This window comes from Artemia sp. Qi Xiang Cuo, chromosome 6 (genome assembly GCF_049724085.1).
Source record: "Artemia sp. Qi Xiang Cuo chromosome 6, ASM4972408v1, whole genome shotgun sequence".
NCBI lineage: Eukaryota > Metazoa > Arthropoda > Branchiopoda > Anostraca > Artemiidae > Artemia > Artemia sp. Qi Xiang Cuo.
Genome location: NC_142799.1, coordinates 77,283,037 through 77,308,466, shown reverse-complemented (window position 1 = coordinate 77,308,466; position 25,430 = coordinate 77,283,037). Strand labels below are relative to the sequence as shown.

At 38.6% G+C, this 25,430-nt stretch overlaps 1 protein-coding gene across 1 annotated transcript in view; it reads right to left on the bottom strand.

Moving 5' to 3' along the window:
• Window positions 1-6,794: 6,794 nt before the first annotated feature.
• LOC148951613 (uncharacterized) overlaps window positions 6,795-25,430 on the bottom strand; it is a 45,014-nt gene continuing 26,378 nt past the window's right edge. The window contains exon 4 of the mRNA XM_089091164.1: window positions 6,795-10,412. Within this exon, the coding sequence (XP_088947290.1) occupies window positions 7,562-10,412 (2,851 nt within the window). The 3' untranslated portion in view covers window positions 6,795-7,561. The remainder of the gene's footprint in view (window positions 10,413-25,430) is intronic.

The following is a 25,430-nucleotide window of genomic DNA, read 5'->3' as shown; positions in this document are numbered from 1 at the left end:
ATGTAATTCTTTGTGGAGTTCAAATACACGGGACACAACATTTCCCCGAGAAAGTACCTTAGTATGTACCAACAAAATATCTTGGAGGCTCCAAATTTCCTGGCATAGAATTTTAAAGTAACGACGTTTTTTAGGCCTAGTTTTTATGAAGTTCACAATTTTAATATTCTGATCAAGGAAATCTTTAAGTTCATCAGAGAGGTTCTTAGCGACCAAAGCCTCTCGATGAAGCACACTATGAGTGAACTTACACTTAGTTGAAAGTTTTTTAACATAGCCTAGAAGCCCCATGATGTGACCGCTCATATCCTTAGCACCATTCATACACATTAACACACAGTTTTTCCACTCGAGCTGGTTTTCGGAAGAAAAAAAGAATCTAACAACTTGAAAATATTTTCACCTTTTGTCGATGTTTTAAGTGTCTTCACCTTTTGTCGATGTTTTAATAAAATATCTTCAAATATTCGAAGATGAAAAATATTTCATTTTGAAAAATACCAAGTACAAAAAAGACCAGTTGGGCTATGCCACCGACATCCGTGGTGGACTACCTCGAATTGCCCCGACAATTTTTTTCTTTTTCGGCATAAGCCGGATCATTAATTCTCGTTGAAACTGTATCATTTGATAACGGAATTGTTTTAAGTGTTTTTTGCCTCTTTCTCTCCAAACATGTAAGAAACAATGTCTGCTGCAGCAGGGAGGATCAGATTTTCGCCAATATTATGGTTTTTACCAGCCTTGGCAATCAAATGATTTACTTTGTAAGAAGCTCTTACAGCACTTCCATTTTTTTCTGCAACAGAAAACTGTTTTATTGTGTTTTTCTTTTCCTACTTTTAAGATCTTCCAAATACGTTCAAAGTACTGTGACTCCTTTTTACTAAATTCTGAAGTTTGCTTTCAAAATGGCGCTTTGAAAGAGAAGGTTTCATAGATTTGTTTGATAAAAGTTCAGAAGAAACAACGCATTGTGGATTAGGCTCTTCTGAGCTTCCAGTCCAAGTAAAACCTAATTCTAAGTACAAATCGTCATATTTTCATTTTCTACTTTTAGATTCTCATTTGCCAGTTTTTCATTTTTTTATTCTTTCCTTGGGCTGCTAATTAGTAACAAGACGTTCAGGACTACTTTCATTTTGTGAAGTTGATGGCGCAGAACTTTAAATCAGATACTCATGACGCCTTTTCTTTAGGAGTCTTTTATCCATTGTTAATTTGTACTGCGAAATTCACTTACGTACCTGAATCAATACATTGACGTACTGTTTGAACAGGATTAAGTGTCCGTAGAACAACACAACAAACCACGAAAATAACACAATACTGAGAGCAAGCTTGTAATAACAGGAAATACTACTGCAGTGCAGTGACACGAGAAAATGGCCGGCCTATACAGCCACTCTGATGACTAAGCCTTAGTGGTGCGTGCACGTCAACGTGTCCCCAGTCAACCCCTCAAGAATCAGAAAGGGACAATTCTGACAACTTTGCCAGTCCTAGAGTTTAAGGGTTGTTTTATTTTTTTTTCTGGCCGGCCGCGTACCCCCTAAAAATGTTGTATATCCCCAAGAGGTACGCGCACCAAAGTTTGAGAACCACTGTTATAGAGGGTTAAGACGTAACCGCTATTCAGCACCCTTGAAGGCCATCGTATGTACATGCCCTTGCAAGGCCGATAATCTGCAACTAGTGTTAGATAGCCTGACGCATATTAGCTAAAAAAAAAAAATTAATTGCAACATATATGGTCCATGTAATTGTTTCGTAGGGTACGACAAATTGCCTAAAATAGATAACATCAAGTGAACTATTACGAAATAAAAGGAACCAAGTCCCCCGGAACTATCACAAGATCCTCTCAAGGCGCTTAATTTGGCAATGTAGGGCCCTAAGAACCCCATCACGGGCGCCAATACTCCCCCTTGATTTTGAAAAATACATGTTTTCGGTAATAATATAGAAGAGAAACGATATCTCTCTAGATGTTGAAAGATATTTTCTTTATCTTAACTAAAAAAGAGCAGATCCCTACCCCCCCCCCACCCCCTTTACAATTTTGTGAATGGACGCCCATATCTGTCCCTCTGAATACGTTTTTGGTCAAAGGTACACATAAAGCCAAACTCTAGAAGGACACACGAAAATCGATTTATTTGAAACATGTAGAAATAAAATCGAATTGACTCAATAAAATTCTAGTCTTTGGAAGTCGAAGGCACATTTATTTTGTCAACTTGTGTTTGATTTATCATTTATTGAAATGTCCGTTTTTTTAGGTTTCATTTTCCTTCCATAATAGTTTCTGTTAATTAGTTTCATCCCGTTGAACGTCATAAATTTGCTCTTTACTTTTCGCAAAACAACGGTATTTTTTATGTAGATGGCTTCAGTAAGCTTTTCCTGACGAAGTTATTCTGTCTCTTACCGAGAGGAGCACCTCATCCTTGGGAAAATAGTCTCTATGACAGAACATGTATTTCTAATTTGGACAGCCATATGGGTGGGTGGTGGGGCCCCCCCCCCCATGGCTGAATGATACTGCCTTATTTTTATATTTCTGTTCTGAGATTTCTATTATATAGCGTTAAAAGTCCCAATTAGACAAGGTTTGCCCCCCCTGGAATTCAGCATATGGATGCCCATGAATACTGACGAAAAACGAACCCAATTTGCAGAAGTATAATGCCAACCTAAAAGAGTTGAACGCTTTTTGTTGGGTTAAAAACTTTCATCATTTATCAATCTTTTTATCAATATATTTTCAACACTGAAACTAAAGGCTTCCTGGAGTAAGGTCTTCACCCTTTGAAGGTTAGGGCAGGGTGAAAATTCGGTATTGGTATCATGACTCACGGTGGCGTTTAGAGATATTTTACTTGATTTGCCAAGTAACTATACGGCTTTCAATTACAGCTAATTCATCGCTATATGGGAAAACGATTTCATTCCCTATATCACGACATACCCAAACTCAATAACTATTCTTAATCATTCTTATATTTGTTAGAAACATGAAAAACGGAAACCTTTCAGCCGTTTTCGGCTTCTTTATTGAAAAACAGAAAAAAACAATTTATTATTTACAAACGCTGCAGTTACGAAACTTACCATTTTGCTAGAGTGTGGCATGTAAGTTATATAAGAAATCTTTCTAAGATTTCTTACATAACTTTCTAAGAAATATTTCTCAAAGTCAAATCTTTCTAACAAACTTCAAGAACAACCCAGGAGAGTTTGGCTATGTATTAACATAGCAAATGAAAAGCTGATATTTTCCATTTTGTCTAACTTCCATTTCTAGGGTTCATTCCATTTGTTAGGGTTTCCATTTCTCCATTCATTGATGACAGTCGCAAGTTACTATAGTTAGCAGTCCTAATGGTTGGCCGAAAAGAACAATCTTCGGCAATCTGTCATCCTTCATCGCACAACATGCCCTAACCACCTCAACCTTTCTTTCATTATAGACCTAGAAAGCGGTATCGAACCACATTTTTCGTATAGCCTATTGTTTGAAATACGGTCAGTCAGCCTGGTACCCAGAACAATCCTTAAGCAATTTCTCTGGAAAACACCTAGCCTTCTTTCTACTTTATCGTGAGCGTCCATGCTTCGAGCCATATTTGACCACGTCATCACTGTAGCTTCTAATATTCTAAACTTGGTTTGCAGACTTATCTCCTATTCTTCCAGACTTTTTTTAACTGTGAAAAAACACCCTGAGCCTTGGCTATTCTATTTTTAACATCTTCACTGCCACCCCACTACGATGACGACCTGCTTACTGCCTACCTATCACTTATTCCTAGCCTTTGTGACTTATCTATGGTCAGTCAGCCTGGTACCCGAACAATCCTTGCAATTTCTCTGGAAACATCTAGCAAATCTTCATCCGCTTTTCGGAGCTGTCCATAGCTTCAGAGCCTATTACTTGACCACTGTCATCACTGTAGCTTCTAACTATTCTAAACTTGGTTTGCAGACTTATCTTCCTATTCTTCCAGACATCTTCTAACTTGAACTAAAAAACCCTGCTTAACTATTCTATTTTACATCATCACTGTCCCCAGGATGCTTTAATCATCAGCATACTCCAAGGTCAAGTGAAGCTGCCTCACCTGATCAATCCATTTCGATTACCGTAACGTCACCTTTTGCATTTCCTCTGCTTTACACCAATCAAAGACAGTGCTTAAAAATAATCTAAATACTATGCTACCTAAACTACTAAATACCTAATGAGTAATGAATGTCATTCCACACTTTTAGCTTATGTTTGAAATTTCGCGCTGATCTTCGCAACATAAGGCAGTGTTGCAAGAAAAGAATTTTCAAGAAGACTGAGCATATGCAATCTATGAGAATATTTCAGCCTTCACTTGAAAAAATCTAACTTTCCCTGAATATCCCTAAGAACCTTTAATTTACCCCAGATTCCCCTGAATCCCTAGATTCAAAATAAGTGTCCCTAAAAGAAGTGATTTTCCCCTAAAATAGGGATTTTCCCCTAGAAGTGGAAGCCCTGATTTCTCCATTCATTGATGACAGTCGCAAGTTACTATAGTTAGTATAGTCTACAATTAAACCAGTCTATAGTTATTTGGCAAATTAGGAAAAAGTCTTGTATAAACCAGTGTAAGTCACGAAACAGAATATACACACTGCGTTGAATAGAATTCTATTGACTAGATCCCCCCCCCCCCAAAAAAAAATGAAAAACAACACAAGACAAGCAATCAGCTGAATTTTATTTTAGTCTAAAAATTTAAACCAAACTGAAATTTCTTTGGATCTAATCTTAAATTTTTTGAAAGCATATTTACTGTTTTTTAGTGTTAAGTTACCCCCCAAAAATTGTCAAAATTACAACAAAACATGAAATACAGCGCAAAACAAGCTATCAGCTGAATTTAATTTTACACCCATTAAACTTTAAATTTAAAGAAAGTTTCTTTGGATCCAGTATTAAGATGTCTGAAAGTATATTAACTATTTTTTAGTGTTAAGTTTAAGTTTTTTTAAACTCAGTATTTGATTATAAGATGATCTTGGCTTCATAAGATAGATTATGAGGTAGTTCCTCACGGAATAAGCTTTCCACCCTACAACGGTCAGTACGTTATACAGATCCTAAAAACAAAATACTCCAAACCTCCAGAAACAGAGCTTGAACTTTAAAACTTGAACATTTTTTTATTTTATCAAAGAATCACATCACAGTTCGCTATTTAACACTCAGCGATACCAATTAATTAGAAAAAAAACGTAAGACTTGCAGCTTAAAAAATCAAATAAATTCAGCAAACACTAATTTTGAAATAAATATGGCCCCAAGGTTCCAGGAATGCTATTCTGAGAGGAGCAGGTATAGACAGAGTTGTAGTTAGGTTCTTCAGTGCCCGGGACGATTTCAGTCAGAAGCATAGTCCCCCGGCCTACCTTTCATGAAATATACCCGCCGTTTTTCAGCAATACGAATTGATGAAAAAAAAAGAAAACGTAACACTTACAGCTTTAAAAATCAAAATTTTTTATTAAACTCCAATTTTGACACAAATATGGCCCCAAGTTTCCAGGAATGCTATTCAGAGAGAGAAAAGGGGGAGGGGGTATAGGCAGAGGCGTAGATAGGTTTTTGGTTTTTAGTGCCAAGGGACGATATCAGTCAGGGGCGTAGTCGCCCCGGTCTATCGTTCGTGAAATAAACCTAAAAGCACCCCAACAGGATTTGCAATTGGGAACTGTGCTCCCTAGCCCCATCCCCCCACAACTAGCTATGCCATTGTCAAACCATGCCTTTCATGGCTAAAAATTCATATACAACGACTAGAAAACAATTGATTGTCATTAGATGGCATAAAATTAAGGATTTTTGGAGCACTAATTCTCCAGGTAAATTATCAGCTCTATTAACACTCTCCCCTTCTTTGAAAGAACAAAAACAACTTCTATTTAGAATTGATGAAAAACAATTACACTGAAGCTATCAGGCTCCAATTTCGTTTTAAAGTTTATATTCAGGTTACCGATAACTTTTAAAGAAAGCAGAATCTAAGTAAAAAATATTCCAAACTAGTAAAAATGCTCCCGCACCCCCTTTAAAAACAAAAATAAAGGCACAAATAACGAATTGACACACTTCATCTTAAATAATGGCTACAATATGGTGTGAATAATCACCTGGGCTACTTCAATTTCCAAGTTCAGTTTATTGAATGAAATTTCCACTAAATTCACGGTCTAATTCGCCGAAAAAAAAAATCTATTTTGTAGCCATAATTCACATAATCAAAAAAATATCCTCAAAAAATAATTCTTAAGAATATCAAATCTTAAGAGTTAATTCTTGAGCATTCTTACTCTAAATTTTCATTAATTCTTAAAAATATCACACAGTTAAAAATAAGGAAACCAAAAGCTGGCCAAGACAGGCGAACATTTTTAAAAGTTGTGTTAACAGAAACAGAAGCTGAGTTTTTTTCTCAGTTCTGTGACCTGGGAAGTGTAAATTGTCTTTTGATAAAAATAAAATAAATACTATTTCTCTTAAAAAACACGTCTGTCTTGGCACTTGTTCAACTTTATTGAATAGATATGTTACCATAAAAGACAGAAATCTGGTGGTTGTCGACATTCACCGTGAAAGTCCGAAATAAGGATATTTTACAAATATTTCGGACATGCACCAAGCGACATTGTGTTTGTTGACCATTCAGCTTTGTCTGTCATATGCAAGGTTTGGTGGGGGCAGGTTAGGTTATAAATCTCAGAAATGGAAATATCAGAAACGCTCAATATTCACCATTAGTGCATGGTGAATGTCAACAAACACATAGTAGCTTGGTGTAAGTCCGAAATATTTGTTAAATATCCTCATTTCTGACTTTCACCAGAGAATGATGACATTCATCAGATATCGGTCTTTCATCGTAACAGATACATAAAGGAAAAGTAACTCGACGACTAATAAACATACAGTAGAAATAGATGGCGCTATATACAAACGGCCACACAACTTCTGTCGGCTGTGGTAATGAGCCAAATTAAAAAAAAATAAATAAATAATAAATTATTAATTGTGTTAGCTTAAGTGCATGAGCATTTAAGAAAGTGAACTCAACAGTTTAGAATTGAACCGATCAAATTTCTTAAGAAAATACTTCATTGTAAAAATAAGTTTCATCATTTTGGGGTATAACTGATAGGTTAATAAGGTTAATATGTTAAAATATTTTATTCTAAAAAAATTGGTTTCTTTTGGGTCTAATTGTTTTTTCAAAAAGTCAGAAGTTAACGAATTTTCCTATATCGCTTGATGTTGCAGCTATGTTACTTAACAAAATTGCTTAAATATGTTACTTAAACATAATATATAGCATTTTTCCTTTTACAACCATCCCCATTACCCGGAAAACATTATTCTAGTAACCTATTCCCTTCTCCCCTCCCATTTCAGGTCTTCCCAAGTTATACATATGGGAACAAGAAACAACTAAAATTAAAAAAGTTTAAGACCCGTCAAACACAACTGAAAAAAGGATAAATACATATAAATTCACTGATTGGCAGAATTAACTGCCTCAATGCCTCCCTGATCCTCAACAACCGACAAATAAGCAGTTTCTTCCTTTATGTTCACTGTTTCAAGGACACTCTCTTGCATGGACACAAGTTCAGTAGACGGGTTTTGAATCAGATGATTTTCTACATTCTCATTTCTGTTATTTTCCTCGTCTTCAACAGGGCAGCCGTCAGAGACACATGGTTCAAATCCAATTAGGTTATTTTGCACATGTTTAATGTGATTATGACATAGATGAGAATTTTCAGTAATGGTTTCACTAACTGTAACAGTCTTTGGAATCTTTTCTTCGATATCTAAATTCCCCCAGCCAATGGGAGTTGTGGTATCAATTATAGTTGAAGCACTACTTGGAGTGGATTCAGTGTTGCCACTTGAATGTTCGATAACACTTTCAAAATTTTCGGAAGCAACAGAGTCCACATTCACACTGCCTCGGTCTGTGTCTATTTTCACGACAATTTTCTCAGATACAAAACTAGTATCTTTGGATGCAGGCACAGAGTCGTCATAAGGAACTAAAGGCCAACTGGTCAGATTTACTCGGGCTGGTTTGGGGGGAGGAGGCGATAATTTAGCTGTCGGCTTCTGTAGGTCAGGGGGCGGTACACAAAAAAACTTTTCAGGTTGGCTCACCTCATTGGCAGTCTCATACAGAGATCCATTACTAGATGACTCTTTGCTATTTTTTCCCCGGCTCGGTCTTTGGGGAACTTCGCCCGGCTCGTAAAAACTGACACACCGCTTTTTTTCTTCAATAGTAAAAGGTGAACTTGTCTCTACAATATGTCCCCTTGAAAACTCGTCATAACTTCCAACCAAAGCATCTTTTGTTTTTTTAGATGGGGCTCGACCAAGGTTTTGAATAGCACCGATTCTCTGAGGAGTTGATACCATCAGCGGTTGAGACAATTTAAAAGATCCGCTAGAATTGTCATCAGAATCTGTCTGTAAGTAACGCTTCACCTCATCGCTTGAATTTTCTTGGAAACCATTAGTCTGCGTGCCTTTACTGCAAAAATTCTCAGTTTGAGTACAAACAGCACTTGAATTAGCCCTGTAAAGAATACAGCGCCATTCAGATCTATCAAATTCTTCTTGTTTTTCTATTACGTGTCTGGGCTGGGCAACAACAGACTTGATATCAGATGGTATGTGTGTGTATCGATTCTCATCTCTAGAGTGTACTCTATGCTCATCCTGGTTTGCTGGTGGAACAAAAACTGTGGGAGAACTGAAGTGGCTTGCTGGTTTTCGGGGCTCTTGGGTAATTTTTGGCATTGGAGGGGGAGGTGGGATAACTTTTGATGATCCTTTTTTCGAGGGAGATTTTCTGCCTTTATGAACCTTGGCATAAATTGGCTCAGGTGGACTATCCACTGTATCTAGTGATTGCTGGACAGAGTAGTAGTCGGTATTATTTTTACTCACGTCTGCCGATTTCGGTTCAGGAGATAACGTTCTCTTTGTAAGTTTCAATATGCCGGCTTTGCTTGAGTTCAATATATTACCCCAAGATGAGCCAGACGAATCGTTAACAAATCTGCGTTTTGGCTGCTGCGGGAAAAGGGACACTTTAACTGCCGAATCGAAGGAGCTTGTCTCGTTTTTCTTCGATCGTGATGGAAGTGAAAACCGTCTCGAAAAACTTTTGCTTGGGTTGGGACTGCTCGAAACACTCTGATAAACTGTATTATCCCCTGAACTTGTTGGCTTAACAAAATCCCTTTTTGTGCTAAATTTTCGGACGAGAGTTTCTACCTTTTGCTGTACATAAGGTTTTGAAGAGGCAGAGCTAACTGATTCTTCGTATTCAACAGTCACTTCCGGAGTGCCAAAAATACCAGAATCCCTAGCAGTCACAAATCTCTCTTGACTTGAACACGATATTTCTGAGTCCGAATCACTCTCATTTCGAAGGGGCTTTCTAAAAGATATCTTGCCGACAGAAGGTGCTTGATCGAGACTCGGTCTGATACCTTTTTCAGTTTTAGAAATCGCAATAATTTGCTGCTCAAGCATAAATTCGATTTCTGACAAGTCACAGCGCATTTGCCGCTGCACATCCAGCCCAGCTCTTAACAGCCTTCGGATAAGTGTGGGAAACTGTCCAACATTGATGACAGGATTCTTTTTATTTGATTTTTCCGATTCTCCCATTTTTTTACTTATCAATTCAAGCGTACCTTTAAAATCTCTGTCCTCCCATGGCAGTTTTCCTGTAAAAACTTCTTCTACCACCATGCACAAAGAAAAAATATCCGACTCTTCTGTAGGCGCTTGTCTTTTCATTACCTCCGGTGACATCCATCTCCAATAAATATTTTTAAACACTTCCCAAGGGCGCTGAACATAAACGCAATTTTTTAACTCGCCTCGCGCGCGGATGGCAAACTCGAAATTACCCAGTTTTGCCTGAGTAGGGCTAAAAATATGAATTGAGTGAGAGGATACTGCTAAATGTAAAAAGCCCATATTGTGGACTAATTTAAGAGCAGTGGCAATTTGGCAAAGAAAAGTCAACTTTTTTTTAAGGCTAAATTCTTGTACAGGCAATTCGTGCATATATCTATGCAATGAGCCAAATTGGACTCTCTCATAAACCAAAGATATTTGGTGGTGTTCCTGGGTCGGTATGACTCCGAGTAAATGAAGAATTCCTGGTGCACTCAACACCCGCAAGTTTTCAAGTTCGACCATCAACAAATTCTGAGAAGCACTATTCGGCGAACCAAGTTTTAAGTCGGCATCGATGAGCCTCCTTATGGTAACAATAATTTCTTTCCAACTTCGGGGGTAATACTCCGTAACTGTTCCACATCTAGAAGATAAAAAGGATTATAAACTCTTTTGTTTTGGTAGAAAACAAAGCCTAAGAACAGTTCATGCTCTTTGAAAAGAATTAATTCGAATCTTGGTTGTAACGATGGATGAATTGCGGCGAAGCTAAACTGTGGAGAAAGATGCCAAAGAGCATAAGAGAATCTTAGGGTTATGGAGGAAGGAAGATGGATCCAAATCCCACCTCCGTTGGATGTGTTTGATTTTAAACCTTACGGTTAGTTCTTCAATCCAAATAAACCACTAAACGTATGATCACAATAAAATATATTTTATTTGGGTACTTATGTGTTAAAGCGACCACACCAAAGAAGTGAAGTTAGATTAATCCTAATAAATACACCAGAATATGAGGAAAATATAATACTTTAGTAACAAAATTATGAAAAATACAACAGAGAATTATTGAAAGAACAGAGTATGGTCGCTATAACACGTAAGTACCTTTATTTGGCTTATTCATCTTTTCGTTTCCTTTTTCCCTCTCGCTTCTGCGCACATGATGGGTCAAAGACATTGTCAGAGGAGCAAAGGCTTAGACTTCATTCTATAAAAAAATTAACCAACTATACAGTTTTGTTTTACACAATATTTTTTTTTACCCCCCCCCCCAACGGAATTCGACTTCGCTGCCGTCTTGGGTTGAGCGTGTTGTTGTTCTGTATATTACTAGGGAAAACCTTTTTCTAATCTCTACTTCAGACTATCTTATTCTAATAGAATATAGTAAATAGTAAACGAACAACTACTACTTGATTTTTAAAACGAACTGGTTATTGAAAAGAAGGGCTTTAGGGCAAATCACACGTTCTTAGCTTTTGACTATTCCCTACCCTAGTTAGACATGCTAACACGGTCCCATCTCACTTCTTACCGCTTACAAATAAAATTTAAATGTTTAATAAGATCTGCGCTTTGTACCAGATGACATTCTCGAATTAATACTAAATTGACCAAATCAGTCCGGATGAGTACGCAATTGACGACTAATTTCAGAGGAATTTGTTGACAAACGTAACCCTGCTATTGAATACTCAAATTAATTTACCATGCCCAGAAGAACATAAATGGGTCCGGCTCATTCCCCAAAATACCAAACAGTACAGGGGCGAACCCAGCGATAAATTTCGGAGAGAGATAGATATTTTGGCTGGGGGATGGTAGTACTGGTTAAAAAGGAAAAATAAAGTTTTCAGAATAAGGTACATTCTTCATTGAGACAACACTGTAAACATGCACTGTAAACATAAAATAAAATCAAGCCGCCTTTTCTGTTGTGGACAAGTTTCTCCAAAACGTCTTCTGCATTGACTAGAATATCCCAGTGCATGGATATTAAGGCAAATCCATTAAGCCGTTCCTGACCCGAGCCACTCCTGGTATAAGATTTCACTCTTCTCAGGGTAGTAAAAGGACGCTCGCACGTAGCAGTAGTGACGGGAATTGTTGCACCGATCTTCAAAAACTGATGTAGAGGGGGATAATCATCACATTCTTTTAAACACACTATGAAATATTTTGGTGCCAAGTTTCCCGACTGCATGCACATTTTCCTCCACGGAGCTAACTCAGCTTACAAGCTTCCCCTATAGCTGTCTGCATCAAAATATCAAAAAAATAAATCGGAGTATCCGATGAATACTTTGTTTTTTCTTCGTCGAGGAAAATACAGTGCTGATGAAGTAAGTATTGCAGTGACTCCAGAAACTTTGTGTGACTAAGAAATCGTTGATGCAGCTGTTGCAGAAAGTAGTCCATAAATGGGATAAACACAGAAAGTCGGTAATACGTTTCATCATCATCTGACGCTGTTGCGTAATTATTCATACACGTTTGTTTTGGAGCTCATCTGGGCACTCTAATGCTGATTTTAGAATCTTGACACAGTTCAGTCCCTTCAGTAAAAAGTGGATGAAACAGCTTCACTCCTCTCTCTCATGTCACTAACTTTGCTCCTAAGATCGTCAGAATGTTTGAGGAAGTATACAAGATCAATAGTTTCTGATTGCAAAGATGTCGACAAATTGTGTGACAGACTAAAAACTTTACTGACAGTAACCATAGCTGCAACAAAACTGTATCTCTCAATAGCAGATAGCGAAGAATAAACTTTGCTTGAAGATTTACAATCTGAATCAGGATGTTCTTGAATTTCCTTCATAGCCATATCGATAATAATAAACATCTCTTTAAACAAAATGATTGCTTTTAAGTGCTCCACCCATCTAGTCTCACAAATTTGTTCAATCTTATTCTTTTTGTCCCTGTGATAAGATTACTTGCTTGAACGATTTGTTTGAAAATTGCAGAGCGTTTAGGTGAAATTCTAAAGAAATTAATTACTTCTTTCAAAGTTCCTAGACAATTTCTTATAACAGGTATGTTGTACAAATCACTCAGGTTGACAATGACAGTCATTTGTATGTTGTACAAATGACTCTAAGTTTAAGGAGTGACTTGCACAGTGAACATAGACTGCCTGGGGAAAAATTTCACTGAGTATAGAAGCCCCACCTTGAAACTGGCCACTCATAGATGAAGCTCCATCATAACTCCATCATAAGTATTTTAATTGCTTCGCATTCCAACTAAGGTTTGTATCAACCAAGGTTTGCTATCAATCTATTGTTTCTTTTTGAAAAAGTCTATAATTTTTATTTCCGTTTTGAAATGACGGACGACTAATTAACAAACAGGGGCGTAGACTTCTATATAAACATTGAAAGAGCACACGCGTGATTTAAATTAAATTCAACGATCTTAGGTGCGTGAGGTTATAACAGCACGTGGCTTACTTGGCAGCAGCCTGGCATTGTTCCTAACTGCATTTTCACAAAACAAAAATCCTCGTATGGAGATCGTCACACATTACCTACTTGTTGTGCATATATTACTCTACATCAATGGAAATAAAACCCATAATGAATTTGGTTAGCTTTTAAGACAGTTATGTTTTATATTGAATTTTATAAAATGAATAAATCAGTCATTTTTTATCCTCATCACAATAAAATTTACAGCGTACATTATCCTTTTGATCTATAAGATTACTCAAGATCTGTAAGAATGTCGACCCTACAAGACAAATTTCCCAAATTTCGGGGGGGGGGGGTATACCCGGGATCCCCCTGGGTTCGCCCCGTAAATAGTAGGCAAGTTCCCAGTAAAGTTGGAGACGAGGGGCTAATAACTGACCGTCGTAGGTGTCCCTTCCTTCGTGCCTCCGTGCCTCCGGCACACCTGAAACAGCGTGTTCCTGAAGGAACACAGTAGTTTTATCTTTGCCTTATGGAAAGCCTGCCGTGTGTTTTTTTACGACGGCAAACTTTATCCTCTTGAGAGGTTACCTTTACCTGGTCGTGTTGTTTACTGCGTTCGAGATTTGAAATCCTGGGTCCTAAAAAGTAGATATTATGCTTTGAACGAGAATTTTATAACCAAAAAACTTTACCATTGCCTAGAGATAAATATGCATTCCCTTGTGCTTCCCATTCGTCGATTCAAATGGCTTGGACTTGAACGCCTTTTCAAACTCTCTGATATGAATAGCCAACCAGGTGATGATTTTTTTAGGAAGATGCGGTCTCAAACCAGCACTAACAGTACTGTAATAAACTTTTCGTTCCTCCAACTTCTACATCGAATCTGTCGATATGAAAGTATAACGGATTTTGAAGCTCAATATTCGAATGAACAGTTTTCCTTGCCCAAGGCCATGCGAGTTAAATCCATTGGTGTTGTGTATGTCAGTTCCGATTTTTCTGTGCCAGGGGATGATGAAATCGAGCTCGAGCTAGTGCGAGCTCGTATTGACAGCCAGCGAATAATAAAAGCCTTGATACCCGACGACGTTCTTTCTGTTTTCGGTCACCAAGTACCGAATGTTTGTCTTTCTGCACTTCAAGACAGCGACTCAGACGATGACTCAGTGGAAAATTCTGTGTCAGATAAGCAGAAAAAGGCTTCCGCGACTGACACTGAATCGGGCTCAGAAAGTGACGGCATCTTTTAAGATTTCTCTGTGATTGCTCACTGTGTGATACACCAAGTTGAGAAAAATTGGGTTAGTGAGCCTGTGACAAACTTGAAGAATTCTAGGTTTTGTCTTGTCAAGACTTCTGACGGCTCCATAACACCAATAAAAAAATCGACGCTGTTGTGGCTTCTGAGGGAAAGCTCTGAGAAGCTGAGTAGTGACCGATTAAAACGGGTTATGGTGCAGGGCCGACGAGTAGGACTACGTGAGTCGCCACAAACCAATGCAGAGGTCGGTGTGAAATCGGAATGGAGTATCGGTGAATAATACGTTTACAGACCGGTTGGCAGGGGAAAGAGATTATTAGTTGGGCGGGTCATACAGTTTGGATACTTATCTGGGCGAAGATGCCACTCTTTTGACACGCAGAAAATGACGATACCGTTTCCTGACGACATGAGAATTATGTGCCAGTAGTTCCAGCTGAATGCTGATCTCACATTAACTGCCACATTGCTAGACCAGGGTTACTTGTGACTCCAGCCTGTATGTCTTGCATTCAGCAAAACCCGTTTTTTAGGGAAATTGGCACCAACATTGTCTTTGGCTTCGACTCAGACGTCTTCACAGGGTTGAATTCATTTATCCCGAAAAAAGGATTCCACTTTTTCGATGTCTCATCAGCATCGCAATCATCATGTTAAAAATGGCATCTAAACCCAAAACTGACCTCAAGACCATAACCACCACCATCGCCATGTTCTGTGTGTCAACAGAAGTAATTTTGTTTAACATTTTTCAGAGGTAGTTGTTATTTTTTTTCCTCCCTTCCTCCTCTCCACTCGGTGATATTTTAATACAAAAGCATATAAATCTTACAACTTTATACATTATCATATCACCTAAACTTCAAAAAAAAAAAATTATTATATACCAGTCAATGTAGTAGCGGACATGAAGGCAAACTACCATTTAACTTTTTTCTTGCCAAATATCTATCGCTCCCCCCGTTCCAGGGTATCCTTCCCCCTCTAGGAGACACTTTTTCGGTAGTATTTTTACTTCCATTTCTTAAAATTCATATCCTTCAATTTTCACTAACAAGAATTCGAATTTTAAAGGTGGTCTTCCAAAAGGCTTACTCTTACAACTTTAAAATTTACAGCTCAGTAGAAGACTTAGTAGTGGAAGACTTAGTGTTTATATTTGTGCTAACCGAGCTTAGTTTGATTTACTGAAGCTTATTTGTCCAGTTTCTTAGGGTTGTCACTTGAGCTGTGATTATCGAGATGATTACTGAAACGTACCAATAAATATCTGAGAAACTAGTTATTTTTTAGTTGGTGGATTTACTTAGAACATTTTACTAATAACTCGGTAGTAACAGTTTTTCTGACTGTTGCTTTACAGTTTTCCCTTCAAATACCCTATGGCACGGGTTTAAAACCAAGAATGTTGGATTCTAAGTGCATTCGGGAAAATTAGACCTTTGTTTCTTTGGGGTTCTTTTGAGTTACAGCAGCAGATACCTTTTTCTTTTTTTAGAATCCAAGATACAGGGGTACGTCTTGGCACAGCCACTAAAAATAAAAACAGGTATGATAAAAGGGAAAAGGATGTGTGAAAACGTCATAAAAGGCAACTTTTACCACTGGCCAAGCCATATTGAATTGGACTCTGAAGCATGACGTCAAGTCTTGGGCAGGAATTTCAAATAACGATGAAACGTGGATGCGTAGACGTTTTTTCGGAACTTTGGCGAATCGTTTTGGCCTAAAATATTTGTCGTAGATCCTACTAATCCACCAGAACGTTTTCACGTCGAAATAATACTAGGAATATTGGCAATCAGTTGTTAGTTACAACTAGAAACCACGTTTCACGGTACTTTGAATTTCGCACCTTGCTTGTTACGTCATCACCGCGCAGCCCTATGTTGTATAACTTAAAAACCGTGTTCCGGGATTTTTTTTGAAATTTCGGGATTTTTTTTGAAGAAAAATCGGAATTTTATTTTTGAGCTGGTGGCAACGCTGCATGTGTTATAGGAAAAAGTGACACCGTCAGTGCCATCGTAGGGTTACCTAGTTTTTGCATAGATATTAACAACTTGCAGTCCTCCGTTCTTTTTCTTTAGGTACATATCAGTTGTTTTCAGTCTTGGGGGTTCTTTTCCTTGTCAAATAAACCCGTAAATGATTTCCAAGTTTTAAAAGATCGCTTTTGAAGGTGCTGAAATATTCGACAGATACCGAATAACAGGCAAGCTGTATATATTTACATATTGCGCCCTTTGGAATATGCCTCCGGAGGCATGCCTCCGTGCCTCATGCCCCCAGGTGTCCCTCAAAATGCCCAGTTGTTAACCCCTCGGTTGGAAATTAGCATCACTCTAATGTTATACCTGTATAATGTGGCTTAAACGAACTAAACCAATAGAAATGTTGTGGAGTATATTCTATATATCAAATATGTATAGTATTTATTGCAATGTATTACTATTATTATCCGCCCCCTGGTGTACGTGATTTCTGAAAGTGGGCATCCCCTATGTTTTCGCCAGGGTTGCCGCTACGGTCAGTTCATAAAGTGCTATAATTGCCCAAATTTGCGTGCTACACAGCGATTTTTGGTGCTGTAGTCAAAAAACTGATTATAATAGGGCTAAAATACGAGGTGAAAGTCTTTATAGTGGCCGGATGCCTGTACGTCGTGGAATTAAACAGGGCTCCGTCTTAAGTCCTGTAATGTTCAACAATGCAATCTGTTCTGCCACACGTAGAATACCACCCTTTCTCATTGAGCCGTCTATCGATGCAAGTCATCTTGCGTACGCGGATGATATTATCAGACGATGTGCAGTCGCTACAGATCGCTGTGGATAACCTCTATGATGGTCATTGGATTATCAGTTGCTTCCACAAAAACCGAATTTCTTGTTTTTGGTTGTCGCCAACCTCGTGACTCCAAGATCCAGGCTGGCCCTTCTACTATTTCTGCTTCCGTGTCTCTCAAATATCTTGAGCTTTCATACGGAACATCAATTCGAGCAACACGATCATTCATTATTAAAGCATTGAAGGAGAAGCTGAGAAAGTCCTATGGACTTCTCTCCAGGGTGAAGGTCAATTTGATAAGAAAACACAAAAGGTCGTCTATAACGCGTTTTTTTGCTCCTCGTGGTTTCTCTTTATTCCATCTTTGGAAGCTTCTCGCTGTTTCTAAACGGAAACAAATTCGTTCACTATTTTTCAGATTTTGTAAATATCTTCTTCGTATTCCGATTTGGACCCATAACAGATACATATCGAGACGTTATCGTCTTCGAAGTTTGTGAGAAAATTGATAATCTAGTAGCTAAATTCAGAGTTAAATGCGAGCCAGCAGTCGATTTTCAGCTTAAATGTATTTCATTGATATGAGTCATTCTAATTTCGTAATTCTTATGTTTGTTTATCTGTGCTGACACGTGTGTGTCCCCGTAAGAAGTTTCCTTTTTGTTTCGTTCTTTTTCTTCTGTGCTCCTCTTGTTACATATGTATAGAGGGTTCAAATATATTATTATTATTCAAATAGCACTTTCGTGCTACAGGTGGCAACCCATCATATTCCCCCCCCCCCGGTGTAGGTAGCTTTCTTATTTAAGAGATTCAATTGCGCCAAGACGGCGCAATTCTTGAAAACAAAAATGCCTTTTAATTATCATTTACGAAGAAATTTCAGCCAAATCCTGTTGCGGATTAAATACATCAAATATTCAAGTTTTTTTTGGAATGTTCTGCATTTTTAATAAAGTCACCAGACGCTATAACTGTTTGGGGTTGCTAGGAGATTTTAATCCTTATCTTCTTATGTCAAATCACAGAAGATCCAAATCTTATTTTAAATTTCCTTTTCTCTTTGGCACTTGTATTATTCCAACATTGATAAGCGAAAATGCCTTAGTAATCATGAATGCATCCTAAATAAGTCCCTCTCAAGCAAGGCCGTATTCATGGAGGGGGTTACCAGAAAAATCAGCCCCGAAAAAAATTGTCAGACTCGTAAAACATAACAGAGATGCATATAAACAAATTTTTGATGCGTTTTTCCAAGTTTTATTTTTTAAACCCCTCCCTCCAAAAAAGCACTACCCCCCCCCCCCCGGACAAAATCCTGGATACGGCCTTGCTGTCGAGCACTTGAAGCAAAATACGCTGCTGTGTCATTAACATCTATAACATAATTCCCCAACAATCGAATGGCTTTATTCTGTTGAAACGCAGAAGGTACTTTTCTGTTATAGCACCTATGTCAAGCTCTTCATAAAAGTAGAACCTGTTTCTCTGACTAATCCTAAACAAATATCACAAAATATGATGAAAATATAATTCTATAGAAACAAATTTGGGCTATGTATTTGCACATTAGGGGGGTGGGGTAAAGTGTAGCGAGTCTGCATGCAAAGTGTGTTAGGTACAATTGTTCTGCATATTATGAAGTAAGGATTGTTTTCTAACTTACTGTCCAAATACTATACCCCTAACCCCCCTCCAATGTGCAAATATATAGCCCAAATTATTATTTTCCATTTATTCTGTCACTTCTCTTTATCTTGTCTCACGCTAAGCTGAAAAAAACTAACGAAGAAACCGGTTCTACTGTGCGTCAATGGATGAAGAACTTAACATAGGCGCTATAACAGATAAGTACCATACAGATTACTAATCATTAGAGTTCTTGCACCAGGTCTAGGTAGTTAAACCTAATTCGAAGTTCTTATTTCAAATTTTGCATTACCGAAAACATCAGTACATGCTTCTGCTGAACACAAAATTTGCATATTCAACGGACAAATCTTAAAAGTGGTAGTTGCCAAGCGCCTTTTCTGGTAATCGACAAAATATCAGATCATTTTGAAACGACGAAGTAAAAAAGAAAACAAGATTGCTGTTCGCTACATGAAACTCTAGACGAAGAATCGGAAAATGATTATAGACTTTTTAAAGAATTATTTAATTACCTTACCGAGCATTTCCACTTGTTGACTAGAAGATTGGCTATTTAAGAATATGCAATAAACAGTACCCATAAATTGGAATTAAATACGCTGATGAAATACATACCGAAGGGAGGAGGAGGGGAGGAAAACCCAGTGGCGGTTCTGGTTTCTCTTACGCCCGGGACAAAATCTTCATTAGCGCCACCTTGCCTCCCAAAAGTTTTCACACCTAATTTTCATTTAATGAACAAATGTTCATTAAAAATGAAAAATGTCCGATTTGCTTGTATTTACTGCCAACTGCGTCCTCTACTTTATTTTAATAGAATAAATTTCCAAAAATTAAAAATGGCTATAGCCGTTAGATTGTTTACTTGAAATTTTGCGTCACTACAATTTCTGCACCAAGAGCAAGTGCCCCCGCTGCCCCCCCTAAAAAACGTCTCTGGGACGCCCTCTAACATTGGCCCAAGAATGCCCAAACAAAGTTTGTAAACTCTCATTTATCATTGTAATTTCTGTCTTAGGTTTCATTTGCTCATTTAAACACTTTTATTTTAATTTTGCCGGTCTGGTGTTGACGATCTACTTCTCTCTGTTTTAACTTCACAGTCACAAAAGTATACAGTCGCACTACATGAGTCGCTTTGGTAATTTTCATTTTTGAGAAATTGTCGCATTACATGATGTCTCACAAATTTGCCATATCTTGCTACATGTTCCTGCTAAAGTATAATTTTTATATATGGTTTAATAGGTTTTTAATACAATTATTATCATTATGAATGAAATAAAATACCTCTTCTAAACGTATTAATAAACTAAACAAACTTTAAGAACCATAAAACTTAGTTTCTAACTTTGACATAGGCTATAACTTCGAAAAACATATCCCTAGGTTATACACAGACTCCCACAACAATTCAAATGATAAACAAATGGCCTAGTTTTTACTTAATTTACTTATCTTTCCCTGTTTAGATAAATTTAGATACCCCTAGCAATTAATGCCAAAATGTTAAAGGATCCGGAAATGATTAAATCGAGTTTATTAGTTCATGCAAATAGGCCTAGATGCAGGATACCATTGTGGCAAATTTGACTTGTAAGACAGAAACGGAAAATCTTATCAAATTTTCATACAATAAAAAATAACTTTCCTAATAATCGAGACCAACATTTTCCAGTTATGCTATCGATACTGGTAATGGCTTCAATTGCGGAGAGGGGCCTGTGTCCCTTTAGATTTTGAAATATAGTTTTTTGGAGATAACATTTATCGAAAAATGTCTTTTTGGATATTTGCATTGAAGAAACGAAAAATTTACACCTCCCTACATATTGAAAAGTACATTTTGCTAACCCCCATCTCTAAATTCTCGTAAATTGTTTCCATTGGATACTGCTTAACCAACGAACAGCTGATTTTAATCAATAGTTGAATTTAACTGTTCTAAATACAAAGTTTTTAATTGTTAGTTTTATGGGTTTTACAGCGTTTAGTCTTAGTTATTTCACTTATGATAGTCAGGGTTGCCAACTGGACATATTTTATGTCGAAAGGGACACATTTCCATGTTCCGGGACACAATGACAAAAAAGTGAAACATTTTTTAAACTTATGAAATAAAACAAAACATTCCCGACTGGATATATATTTTGTAAAAAAAAATGTCACTTTTCACCAAAGTGGTGCCTTTTCTCTTTTTTTTTTGAGCATCCAGGTATTGCCAGAGATGTCTTAAATAAAGGATTTACCCCAAAATAAGGGATTTACATGTTTATATAAGTCATTTTGTCATCATTATTTCGTCCATGACAAAAAAAACATTTATCACGAAAGCGCTACAAATTGAAGCATGTGCTACATATGATGAAACACCGGCGGATCTAGAGAAAAATCTTGGGGGGGGCCGCGCCGGACACAGGGCGCCAAAAACTGATTATACAGGACTAATTTGATAGCTCTTTATTTATATGAAAACACTGCCAAATATGCTCATAAAGGTAAAACGTAGCAAAAAAAAATAAAAACAGTACCACACTACACAACTAAACTCAATCGGCGAGCTTTTCTGAGAGCGAACATATCGATAGCATCGTCTGTTTTCGGCAGTTCGTCTCTGTAAGTCTGCATGAGTAGCAGAGCCTCCAACCTCTCTTCAGTCATCATGCTTCGTATTGATGAACATGTCCTGTCAACCTTTGAAAACATTCGTTCTGCTTCACAGGTTGACACAGGAAGCGTCGCGAGAATTGTCAACAATGCGAAAATGTTGGGAAATACATTTTCCTGACAACTGTTCAGCGCTGAAATAGCTGTTTTCGGTTTTTGCACGGTTTCCTTAGACCAATACTTGTTCCAAATCTCGAACTCGGTTTTAACGTCTATCTCCGTACCCACGAGCAGCTCCTTGTACTTTTCGTACCCTGGCTGAACGTCCTCCCAGCGTTTGCCATTAACCACAGCCGGAATCAAAGCTGAAAGTTTTGCAGCATTCGTAAAATGGCAGCTGAACCGCTCCGTAAAATCAAGCAGCATGGCGTCCAGGGCTGGAATAAATGCCGCCATCCTATAATGACTTTCTGGATCCATCTTGGGTACCCCTGCCCGGTATGTAGAACGTGAAGCTATGCGTGGCTGCGTTACCTTGATGGTAGGATCAATCTTTTCGGCCATTTTCAGAAGATCTTCGTAAAGCAGTCTGAATTTGGTTTCGGCATGTGATCGCATATCTTCCAGCATTGCCTTCACGCTGCTAATGAGGGACAAGGCTCTCACGAGGTCACCATCCTTCTGTTGTAGTGACTCGGCCAAAGGTTTCATGATTGACGAAAACGAATTCAGGCAAACCAGTCCTACGAGTGTATCTGATTTTTCAATGCAGGATCGTAATGCATAAGCTCTGCTACTTGCCTCTCGATCGTGCCATCCTTCCATCTCCTGCAGAGCAGAAACGATCGACGGAAGGGAGTCCCAAAACCTGCTGATTGCTTCGTGTCTCTCTACAAATCTCGTGGTACAAAGACTGACGAGTGTCTCTGTTTTAGCTTTGTCCACGATAAGATGCTTTTTTAGAAGTCTTGTTCTCTTGGCACTTGAGCTGAAGTGAGAAATTGTGTCTCGAACAACGTCTTGGGCATTGCACAGAATGGGAACTGAAACTATCTTTGAACATGAGAGATTTGTGGCATGGCTCACACAGTGGAAGTAATCTGCCAGTTCACACTGGCGTTTAACTTCAGCATCAGCACCATTTGTCAAGCTTGCCATGCTAGCAGCTTTGTCGTATCCTTGACCAACGCACTTTGACAAATCCAGATTTGACTTCCTGACCTCACTCAACAGCAGCTTCCCGAGGCTCTTGCCGTCTAGCTTCTCTTCGATGCTTCTACCGTCGTCACTTTCCTCATCTCCAGCGAGTCTGGACAGGGTTTGAAAGGCATCGACAACTGCAAAAGGATCTTCTCGAATCAAGTATCCCTGCTCGGTTTTACACACATAACGACAAACAATGACCATCAGCTCCCTGGTCTGCCTGTCTGTTGACTCGTCCGCAAGAAGACACCAAACCGTTGCTTTGTTTGCTTTTCTCACTACTTCGGTTTTTATCATTTCCCCAATTGTTCCAATCAGTTCATTCTGGATCTGTTTACTCGTATATTTGGCGTTGCTCGGTGCATTTTCAAGTAAATTTTTAAGTTGCGAGTCTCCACTCTGAATCCGATACCGAAGTAGGTGGCGGAAATTCCCGTCGTTTACTGCTGTAATGGCATCAGAGTCTTGGATATCAAGTTTGCCATCATCACGGTGGCCACGAAGGGGGATATTCTGTGCCCCGCAAAGCTTGACAGTTTCAACAACGCTTCTCAAGAGTGCACGGTTCTGCTGTATTTGCTTGACCCTTTCACAGTCCAGAGCATTCCTGATATCTTGATCTTGACTACCGCGCTGAAACGTTGTTAGCAGCGTGGCAGCTTTTTCCTGGCAGTGTTTGTGAAACTGTGCTTCAGCATGGTTTGTCAGCGCACCATCTTTCCCGGTAAGTTTCGAATAGTCTTTTAGCGGTTTCAAGACCAACTTTCCCATTTTTTGCCCTCCGCCACCTCCAGATAAAGCCGACCATCCTCCTCTGCTTTCGTTGGTCCTCATCAAAACACAAACACTGCACCAACGGCCTTCGTGGTCTGGATGACGACTCACTGCGAGCCAAGGATACCGGGCAAGATGTTCGGTATTCAAGCGACGCTTGACTTCGCCACCTTTTCTCTGTTGTGTCGAGACTGGAAAATCAGATTGGTTCTTCGGCTTCCACCTTTCGTTCTTAAAAAACATAATTTCGCCAGAAGACAACTGATTTCGCTCTTTCAGCGCTACTGCAATACCAAAGTCATTCGACGGCGTGAAGTCAGTTTCAGGCGAAAAAATAGCGCTTTGATTCTGCTGCGGGTGCGGGGACTGTGAAATCAGTGTTGGGCTATGTACCACCAAGGTTTGAGTACTGCTTCTTGATCCTTCAGTCAGCTGATCAGTGTGTGTCGTTTCGCCGAAGTTTGTTATGAAGGCCGTCTGTGAAGTGGACGGAGTTGTTGGTGACAGTTCGTTCTCCTGGCTGAATGCGTTTTTGTGCATTCCGACCGTCGACTCAGAGTGGGCATCAGAAGTTGCCGTCGTCTCAACATCTAACAAAAAAGTTTCTCTTTTAAAGTTTGCACAAGACATTTATTGTAAACGTATATACACTTTGTATAATGGCTTGCTTTAGTAGATTTAACTCTCAACATGGTGAAGGCAGAATTGGAACTAAATTTGAAAATAAACTGAATCAGCAACATTAACTTTAAACTCCCCCAACAATCTTGAACTTTCATACCCCAAAACTATTTCTAGGAAACCCGGACTTTAAAATAAAATACCACCCTAAACATCACTAATTTAATTTGCAACCCCAAGAACCGATCCCCGACATATGCTAACAAATATTTTTCAAGAGCTGAAACCCGAAACAATTATCACCGAAGTTTACAAGGCTAAAGAGAGAGCTTTAACTGCAAGAATTTGAAAAATAATTTCAGAGCTGACACAGTGTGTCGGTAAAAATACTGCTTTAAGCCAATATCATAACCGTCAGGCGAGACGAGTGGGCTGGTAAAAATCAGGTCAAACGCTTCGGACAAATTGCATACAAAGAACACTGTACAAGAGGGACCGTATGCAATATATAACAACAAAAGCAGCTGGTACGCGATGAAGCTTGACGAATGGGCCTTATCAGGAAAGCTATCCGACAATGGGCTAAAGCTAGAAATTAGAAGTGTTGATACCCACTTTACACGACACTCCTTCCTTATTGTTCTATCTTTAAAAGCTTACCATTAATATGATCTCTCTTGGCAAAATAATCAGAGATGTCCCTAGATCCTTTACGGCTTTCCGCCATCATTATGTGTTTCTTCTCTGTTCTATATTCATGCCATGATTTTTTTTTTTCCGATTCATTTTAAATGAGTTTCCGTCTAACTGGTCTAACACACAGAGCAAACACACTCAGAAGGCAGTGGCAGGGTCACTCGTGCCTATCCTCCCGCCGGTTGGATCTAACCACCCACGCAACTCCCCAAAGACATGCGTTTCTCGTAAGCATTCACAAAATGTTTTGCTCGTTTAGCACGTCCCAAAAATAAACCCAATAATCATGATTCGTGCAGTGTCGGATTTGAACTTTAGATAATGTGATAAAAAGAAAGTAAAAAATGACGGCGTATCTGATTTTTTTTTTTTAGCGTCGGCCTTAGTTTAATCATTCAAAAAAAAGGGTCGTTTGCACGATGGATGAGAGGGCGCCAGAAAATCTTGGGGGGCCCAGGCCCCCCCCCCGGCCCCCCCTGGATCCGCCGCTGTGATGAAATAGTGCTAAAAAAGCGCAATAGTGATAAAGTTTAGCCCCTAATATAACTCAAATTTCACCTTGTCAACATTTTGCCAACCTTCACTCCTAAATGCCCGTAAATTGTTTCCATTGGATACTGACTAACCAACGAAC